This window comes from Hypomesus transpacificus, chromosome 17 (genome assembly GCF_021917145.1).
Source record: "Hypomesus transpacificus isolate Combined female chromosome 17, fHypTra1, whole genome shotgun sequence".
Taxonomy (NCBI): Eukaryota; Metazoa; Chordata; class Actinopteri; order Osmeriformes; family Osmeridae; genus Hypomesus; species Hypomesus transpacificus.
This window is the reverse complement of record NC_061076.1, coordinates 16,212,811-16,222,381: the sequence shown is the minus strand read 5'-3', so window position 1 is coordinate 16,222,381 and position 9,571 is coordinate 16,212,811. Positions and strand designations below refer to the sequence as shown.

Genomic DNA, 9,571 nt, shown 5'->3' with positions numbered 1-9,571 from the left:
AAATCAATCTATTCTGGAGGAGGTTTAGAGTGGGTACGTAGGGGTGGGGTTGCATGGGGGGCAGGGGTGCTGTGTGATTTGATCTGATGCAGAGCGGCAGATTTCTCATTAACTTACCCGCTTGAATATATTAATGCGCATATTCTTCCCTCCTCTCTCCCTTGAACACCCCTCTCCCCCTCCCTTGTCCCTCGCTCCCTCTCAGTCTCTCTCCCTTTCTCATTTTCTCCCTTTTTCATTCTCTCACTTCTTCCATATCAGAGGCGCGTAGAGCAGGGTCCGTGCGGGGATGCGAGAAGCCAATGGGATGAGGACCTGATAATAGATGCAAATTATCGTGAAAAGACACCGCAAAATATGAAACAACTCATTTGCAGCGGAGTAAATCACAGAAAACTGTTTGTGAACTGGCACCTCATACCGGAATTGTGATGCAGGAGCAGAGGATACGATTTTATGGAATCGGCATCATTGTACCTTCAGCTATTTAGGGTATTTTGAAATACAACAGTATCTTAGTCCATACATTGCTAACCTGCTTGGGCTCTTTTTGTAGACCCAACATCGGTCCTTTCGAGCGTTCGTGTCTGTACAAACACTAGCAAACAAACAAAATCAACAACAACAAAAAATGAGTTCATATTTTGTCAACTCTCTTTTTTCCAAATACAAAAGTGGAGACTCTTTACGTCCCAATTATTACGAGTGCGGGTTCGCGCAGGACTTAGGGAGTCGACCCACCGTAGTATATGGACCCGGCAGTGGAGCAACTTTCCAACATCCCCCTCAGATCCAGGAGTTCTACCACCATGGCGCGTCCACACTCTCCAGTGCCCCATATCAACAAAGTCCCTGTGCGGTAACGTGCCACGGAGAACCGGGTAACTTCTATGGGTACGACGCTCTCCAGAGGCAGACGCTTTTCGGAGCGCAGGACGCGGATTTGGTGCAGTACAACGATTGTAAACTTGCCGCTGGTGGCATCGGTGATGACACTGAAGGGACAGAGCAGAGCCCGTCACCGACGCAGCTTTTCCCGTGGATGCGACCGCAAGGTGAGCCCCCGAGCTTGATATGAAAACACTGCTTAGATCGTGGACTGAGACGCGGCTATTGTGGCGACGAGAGCTAAACCTTTACCGTCAACCAAAATGACAGTTTAGGCGCATTTCCTGTGTGCAGAGGGAAAGACAGTAAAGCATTTATTGTTTTATGGTGTTCAAAACTTGTGAATGAGTTTATAGTTTAATTACCCCACCATATAGAAACAGGAAGAGGACTGTAGCTTTCTTCTCCATGTGTGAGCTACCAGCCTGCAGCTGATTCTTTACTTCTCACCCCGGTCAAAGTTTTACTACTAGCTTTTACGACTTACAGTGGTTTCGGGGATTATGTTGCTACAAGGTGGCCGATCCCCCCAGGATTGACTTGGGCTTTATGGTCCCACTCATACTGCCTCGAATGTATGTGGAGCTGTGTGTTGCTACGATTTGGTTTATAGTGAATAATATCATGCTCATTTAGCTCATTCGGAGGTCGTTGAAGCGATACTAAAATACTAGAAAGTAGACTTTAATGTTAACCTGGGGGGTAGCAAAAGTGAAACAATTGTAGAATTTATAGTTTCAACCTAGACCATGAAGGATTGCTGGGAATGTGGATGAGCATTTTGATATAGAAAATATGAACAGGATTGCTTGTCTATATCCGCATGCGTTTTCTCAAACGTGCCCCCTCTTTTGCCAGCAGCTGCCGGACGGAGGCGAGGCCGCCAGACCTACAGCCGCTACCAGACCCTGGAGCTCGAGAAGGAGTTTCTCTTCAACCCCTACCTGACCCGCAAGCGGCGGATCGAGGTATCGCATGCTCTGGGACTGACCGAGAGGCAAGTGAAAATCTGGTTTCAAAATCGGAGGATGAAATGGAAAAAGGAGAACAACAAAGACAAATTCCCCAGCAGTAAGTCCGAGCAGGAGGAGATCGAGAAGGAGAAGCGGGAGAAGGAGCATCAAAGTGCCGGGGCACAGTCGTCCGGTGAAGACTGCGACAAAACCAAGCAAATGTAAAAAGCTACAGGGGGGATGGGGAGTTTGAATCAGGACCACGGAAAGGCAGCATTGAGAGAAAGAGAGAGAGAGAAGGAGAAAGAGGAGGAATGAGGGGGACCAGCATGTGGTTGTGTTTCGCAAACATGGCTTTGGCGAGCCATTCCACGTTTTAGATGAACGTCTCTACACAGTGACTTAAAGGAAAAGACTATTATGTTGTTATTGCTGTCTGGAGACAAAACAAAACATTTGAACGGGAGAAATGAAGCATTTGTACTTTTTAATCTAATGTCGGGAAAATATTATAGCGTTTAAAAAGATAGCCTCCTTACCTTGTGGAACAATTATCGTGATATATTTCTAGGCTATTGTTAGAATTTTATCATTAACAATTATCTTTGGCAGCTGTATAGTTTTTAAGTTAAATGGTGCACTTTTTACTGTTATCTCTTCTATGTTATGATGACGTAGCAAATAATGAATTCCAACAACATGAAACTGCCTATTTATGCCGTAGTATTTCTCTTTTTAAACTTGTCCTTTCTTAGTTCATTTGTTTTAATTGATGGTCTTTCTTTCTTGGGTAAGCATGCGCACAGTGCAAAAAACGAATAAAATAAAAGAATAATAAAAAGTATTTCATGTGACCCCTCGTTTACTGTGAAACAGAATGTGCTGTACTTGTGAATTCGTTTATGGGGGACTTGATGATATGCTTTTATGTTACTTCATCACTTTGTTCTATTGTCTAAAACCTTGAAGCGGCGTAAGAAAGAGGACACAATAAAGTTTACAAGTGAGAATCCGTGACATCATTGGTGTTCACTATGCTTCATTTCCTGTCGAGGTGCGCGCGGTGCGGTTTCACGGTTACTGTCTCCTGATCCAACTATTAAGTCTAAGACCAAATAATTAGCTTCTAACATGAGAGTCACGTAAATGACATCATTTGCATTCAAAGCTTCATTGAAACCATGTAAACAATAATTCAGGGATGACGTATGGCAATAACATTTCACGTGTCAAAAATCTTTACGATCTAGATCTAGATAGATAGATATATAGGTAGATATATAGATAAGTAGATAAATATAGATATAGATAGATGCATAGATACATAGATACATATATACATAGATACATAGATACATAGATGGTGGTACATTAAACATGGTTTAATTCATAAACTGGGTTTATACCGGCCGGGGTCATTTTGCTATCCTTAGCTTGTGTAAGTTTACGCAGCATAAGAGGAAAGTTCGAGCCTCGGCACCTCGAGATGGCATTCAACCTTATAAATTCAGCTGATCCTGAGGAGTCAACATACAGATAAAACAAAACGTTTAATGACATTTGAAAATGTGATTTTTTTGGTTCCTCTGGGACATTGGCAATTGTCTCGATTCTGTGGAGGTTCGTCCAGTATTGGGCATAAGGTCGTGGAAAGTGAGGCGAGGCGTTTCGAGATTGCAATTCGAGGCCTTTACTGTCCCGTCGAACACAACAGAGCTTGTGTTGTCCAGAGCCAATGCCGTTGTACGGGGGATGGTTGCTGTGGGCAGAAAGATGCTCTGAAGTAGAAAGGCTCTCTCAAAGAGGGAGTCGTTAGTGAGTGGGCCCTACATTGGACTCTAGCTCACTGACATGGCTGTGCACCGCCACAATAACAGAAGCAATGTTTTCATGCTGGAACTGTGCTGAAAGACCACACACACAGTAAAGCTAAGTAAAATCAATACGGGAATAAATGGGAGTTTCCTTATTTGTGTGCATGTCCACAGAGAAGGACATGTAAGATGTGTGCATAGTCTATTTCAGTCGGATGCTTGTGGTGCTTGCCCTTTTTTTAATCACTGCGTCTTGCGTCAGGTGATAACCGAATACATTCTATTGGCCATCGATTTTTGTGCTTCTTGTTAGTAGCTTGATTGGAGGAGCCTTTGCATTGAACATAGGCTAAAGTATTTATGTGCATGGTCAGTGGTGCACTTTTTTCCACATTAACCGAGTGGTGGCCAGCCCTGCTGTTATTGGAGGGCTTTGTACCACATGGCCCCTATCACGTGGCCCCAGAGGAAAAAGGGGTGATTTTTGGTGTAAATCTAGACTGTAATACTGTAATATATCACAGTACCTCGTAAAACCGACACTAAAACCTCCCGGCCTACAAATCACCGGTCAAATTATGAGTTCATTGTATTATGCGAACGCTTTGTTTTCCAAATATCAAGCAGCAAGTTCGGTTTTCCCAACCGGGGTATTTCCAGAGCAAACTTCGTGCGCTTTTGCGTCTAGTTCACCGCGTACCGGTAGCTATGTATCGGGCTCCGGCGGAGCAGCCTTCTCTTCTTCCTCATCACTGTCCGGACTGTACAACAATGGAGGAAACATCCCCTCTCAAAATCCCGGTATGTACACCTCTGCGTACGGGCTGGGCGCCGGCTCCCTGAACATGCACTGTTCTCCGTTTGACCATCCCAGCCTCTCCATGGTTTGCTCTGGTGACCCGTCCAAGCTTTCCAGCTGCGGCAAAGCAGAGCAACAGAACGAGGACAACTTACGGATCTACCCCTGGATGAGAAGCTCAGGTAGGACAAAATGATGAGTTTTGTAAAATAGAACAGGTACAAGAGAGGTTAGGTTGCGGGGGCTACTCGCTCAGACCTAATAATGACGTTAAACGATCCGTAAACTGTGCCGTTGCGGAGTGGCCAACACGACTTCCCGAACTATGCTTTACGTCGCTTTGCCAGCGCAGATCTTTTATTGTTATACGACCTCCATAAAACCATAATTTAAGACATCTGAATATTCATTAGGAGGTATTGTGTTAAAAGAGAGAGAGAGAGGAAGAGAGGGGGCGTAGGGTTATTTAACCCTGCTCCAATAGTCGAAGAAAACACAGTCTGCAATGGCTTCTCCATGACGTTCTTTTGTTAAAGTTGTTTTTAAGGACAGTAACAGATTTGCTGTTACTCTCACCTCTGGATGAACAGAACAGCATTCCTGTACAAGAACACTGCTTCTGAAAACGTTAGCGTTCACTGGAATAGCTGTTGGATATCAAATACATACTGTCCCACATTTCCTAATGAGCATGACAGTTTCAAAAGTCAATCCAAAATAATATATTCTAATGTCACATACTATAGCCTATTAAAACCTATGTGATTGTGTAGCCTACATGTTGTGTGTGTGCGTGGGCGTACGTGCTGTCTGTGGGTTGTGTACTTGTTGAGGTGCTTCATGCCCTAGAAAAATCTATTAAAGAAGGAACAAGACACTTTCTAATTATGTGGGGCTAGAAGCTGACAACTTTCGCTCTAATTTTCTGGAGGCACTCAAGGCTTTGGCTACCACTATCACAAAGTTCCTATCTGTCAGTTGTCAAGTTGCACCTCTCTCACCCTCTTGTTAGCCGCTGGCGTAAAACATACAACAACATAAATAGTTTTGAAACAGATATGTCCTCGTTATCAACTCTTTTGACATTTTACATACCGGTAGGCTGTTCGTTTCCACACGTTTTGGCTTGCGTTTTCTTTTTTGTCGTCAGTTGTGTGTTAACCATTTATGCAGCTGTGTGAAATAGGCCTTTGCATTATTTACATTTTCCTAGCAAGGAAATGTGCTCCTATTTGGGACACTTTGCCAACCATATATTTGTTCAGACGGCAATAGAAACCACCAGAAGCTCCAAAAGAAATGTTGGTTTTGAACGTTTTCCGCTGAGATAACAGTTTATTATGGTTTGTGTAACGTGATCTCATCCCTCATATTTGCTGCTTCTTGAGCAGGACCCTCGGCGTCACCCTAATGACGCGGAGGCAGCCTTTTATATGTTAAGAATAGCTTTGCATAAATATATCTGCACTATATGATGGAAACTCATGTGTAAAGGATCATATAATCAGTTACATCACTGGTGCGCCACTGACTGGGATCATACACACAGAGAGACAAGGGCGAGCACATAGACAGGGATAGGGAGAGAGAGAGAGAGAGAGGGGGGGGGGGGGGGGGGGGGGGGTATGAGATTGGTATAAAATACATATGTATCCTATCTTGTATGCCATAGCCTATACTTGTATTATTGGCCTGTAATAAAGTTCTAGATTTTAATTTAAATGAAACTGGAGCTCTGAGTTCAAAGGTAATTTAACCCAAATTCATTATAAAAAGCAAAAGTAAATAGTAGGCTATATGTGCAGCAGAAATGGCACTTGGCTTATTCTAAATGTCTTTCACCATATAAAGAATCATTCATAAAATTAGTCTTTAGATACCCTCCCAAGCACAGACCTCAAATTAAATCTATATTTCTTATATTAAAGAAGAAACTCTGGACATGTAATGCTTAAATCGCGTGTGTAGTCTGTCTCTACCGAGTACAATACTCGTCCTTGTTGAAACGCTGAAGAATTCCAGCCAGGCAGTCAGTGTTGAAGAACAAATCACCCAGGACACATGAGGAGAGAAAAATATCATCAATAAGAATAAATACTCCCTTCTCTTTTTCCCTCTCTCCCCAGACTCTCTCTTAACCTTCAAACTCAGTCCATGTCTCATATTGAGCCAGCATTCACCCAGACAGTGACACGTCGCCACTCAGTAGAGGAAATGAGAACCACACATAGGGACCACTGCGTTCAATAAAACTATAGTAGGATACGCGAGCCGTTGTAGACTCCATTATACGCTGTCTGTCTGCCTGGAGCGGAAACGGCAGCAGACCCGACCCACTTGCATCGTAAGCGGAACTTTTGAAACAGTGAAATGCACGTGTGGCAACATGGAACTATTATGTTTTGTTCCTCAAATATGTCAGTGAGACATCGTAGTGATTCTAGAATGCACGACATGGCCCCTATACTTAGGATATGATATTGTTGTGCGAAGATAAAATCCCATTGCTGCTCTGGCAATGGAATATGCGGTCTTTTGTGTGCAAGAATCAGGAGGAATAACATTATGCAACTGGATGTTGTTCATGGAGCAAACTTTCATCACATATATCCAAGAATGAACTGCATCTCCCGTGAAGCCACTGTTTTGAAACTTTACAAGTGCCACGGCACACATGCAATGACAAATGTTTTAGGGGAAATTGTTCATATAAATAACAACGGGCGTGTAGGCTTGTAAAACGATATAACCTGCTGTTGGTGTAACGGCACTATAAAAGAAACCACGTTAAAAGCCACACAACATCATTAACTTGCCCTAAATTCTTGGGAGGTCAGGTAGATTTTGAGTATATATCAAGAGACAGTGTAGAGTGTCAGATATATTTATAATATATATAATATAATATATCAGATATATTTCAGTCTTTTGAAATAAATTGAGAAATACTATTTTCATCCACTCCAATATGTCAATAGGAAGCCTAACTGTAACCAAATATGTTAGGGATTATAGTAGGCCTAACCACACGTAGGCCTATATTAGTTTTTAGTTTTTAATATTCTCAGTGCAGTTTTATATCAATTAAACAAGAGGCGTTGACAAATGTAATGTTTTTTTGTTGGTTATTTAGGACTGTTGGCGTTATAGTCTTAACACAATTCCAATTGGACAATGCCCTTATTTTCAGGTGTTTTAAGAAATCGTTAAGGTTAACAAATATAGCATGCTATACGGACATATTTATGCCCTAATAATACACATTTTGAGAAAGATGACCGTACTGCATTTTTAAAAGGTTGCTTATTGCCCAAACATCCTAGAACATCCTCTCTGTTGTTTACAGGTGCAGACAGGAAGCGAGGCCGACAGACGTACACGCGCTACCAGACTCTGGAGCTCGAGAAGGAGTTCCACTTCAACCGCTACCTGACGCGCAGACGACGCATCGAGATAGCTCATGCGCTGTGCCTCACCGAGCGACAGATCAAAATATGGTTCCAAAACAGAAGGATGAAGTGGAAGAAAGAAAATAAGACGACCGGACAGAGCTCCCCTACAACTGAGCAACAGGCAGGAGAAGAAGAGGAGGATGAAGAGGAGTAGCCTTATCACAGGAACAATGAAGGAGTATAGCTAATAGGACTGATATGGATAAAATCAAGGGTGACATTTTCCCCTTATCTTACACTGAATAGTCAAACATACAATACTACCTACTAAGATCATTGTTTATAATTTTGAAGTCCAAAGCCAAGGACTTTTTTTGGTAAAGGTGGGCCTGTATTTAAAGGAAAGTGTTTGTTTGAATTGATAGGATAGTCTTGTACGTTAATGTTGCTTGTATTTTAATTGACCCTGCATTGATGTTGCTTGTGCTGTTTTTGCAGTCAGTCGTATAATCTTGCATAATCGACCTGTAAAACTGCAAAACGCTCGTTGCCAAAGCTATCCTTAAAAGGCATCAGCTTTTTGGAGGTTTAGAAAATCTCAAAGGTGATCCTTGTTATATTCAGTTATCCTCTGTGTACCTCTGTTTGTATTTAGTCGTTTTGATAGGCTAATGAGTTTTACCGCTATGCAATTTGATTTGATGCAGTCTTTTTTATTGTTAATGTGTACAGTGGACCACAAAATGTAGCCTAGGAAATGTATATTTTTGCGTTGTGAGGGACGTTTCGTTTTACAATTGCACAATATGTTTATGTCAATAAAAATAATCAATGAGTAAGAAGTATGTTTTGGTGTCTTTTGGTTTTCGCCTGTATTGCCTGCACGAGCAATGCAAAAACGCTACATGAGAGTCAGAGTATTACCAGCAAAACTAGGCCTATCGAACACAATGGTCAATAAATATATTTTAAATATCAATCAACCTTTTTTGACCATTACTAATGAACCAAATACCTTGATTAACATAGATACATTATTAACATCTCCTGGATTCCTAAACGAGCAATATGTGGTTCCTACTGCAGTGGTATTGCTATATCAGATTCATTATTCTCAACAACACACATTTCGCTTAACATTTCTACAGGTTTAATTTTAGAACCCTAATGAGCAGTGGTAAAAGGCCTGTTTCAAGTTTATTTATTTCCATGTTTGTATAACTGCACGTTAACTTGTTGATAATTAGCGGTGTTATTTAGCTGTCAACATCCAAGGCATTGCAACTGGATGTTGTGTATGAAGCCCATAAAATAAGATTCATTCATCGTTTTTTCCCCTGTGAAAATCTGCTTCAACATGACTGCACTGATATAAATTTAGTTTGGTAAAATGTCTCCGTAAGGGCAATATTCGATAGGTGTTGTGTCCTGGGCCTGACGTATTCAGGCCCCTGTAGCCAAAGCAAGACTGTTATATTGGGGCTGTAACTGGTTCTAAATGCGTTTATTGCATCAATGAAAGGCCGGAAACCCCAATAAAAATAACAAATAAGATTGACAAAATTGGAAACAGGCGTGTAAGAAAACGTCCGCCTGAGTGTCAACTTTTTAGAGCGTGTAACAATGCGTGGTAAGACTTTTGTTCTTGTTTTTGTCCCCGTTTTTAATTTTTGGTTAATATGTAACCCTGGGCCTTTCCACAACGGAAGCACCGCACGGCTGTGC

The 9,571-nt window shown here is 41.9% G+C and overlaps 2 protein-coding genes across 3 annotated transcripts; both read left to right on the top strand.

Annotated features, from left to right (window-relative positions):
• The first annotated feature begins 281 nt into the window (after positions 1 to 281).
• Positions 282 to 2,616, top strand: hoxb8a (homeobox B8a). Of its 2 annotated transcripts, none has more exons than XM_047038521.1 (2): positions 282 to 1,055; positions 1,750 to 2,616. In XM_047038521.1, exons 1-2 carry the CDS (start codon positions 632 to 634, stop codon positions 2,064 to 2,066), a joined length of 741 nt encoding a protein of 246 aa, XP_046894477.1. In that variant the 5' UTR covers positions 282 to 631; the 3' UTR covers positions 2,067 to 2,616. The 2 variants fall into 2 exon arrangements, with proteins under 2 accessions (XP_046894477.1, XP_046894476.1); XM_047038520.1 differs by having other exon boundaries at positions 1,747 to 2,616.
• A 1,506-nt stretch (positions 2,617 to 4,122) lies between these two features.
• Positions 4,123 to 8,680, top strand: hoxb7a (homeobox B7a). Its single transcript, XM_047038538.1, has 2 exons — positions 4,123 to 4,636; positions 7,801 to 8,680. Exons 1-2 carry the CDS (start codon positions 4,234 to 4,236, stop codon positions 8,058 to 8,060), a joined length of 663 nt encoding a protein of 220 aa, XP_046894494.1. The 5' UTR covers positions 4,123 to 4,233; the 3' UTR covers positions 8,061 to 8,680.
• The last annotated feature ends 891 nt before the right edge of the window (positions 8,681 to 9,571 follow it).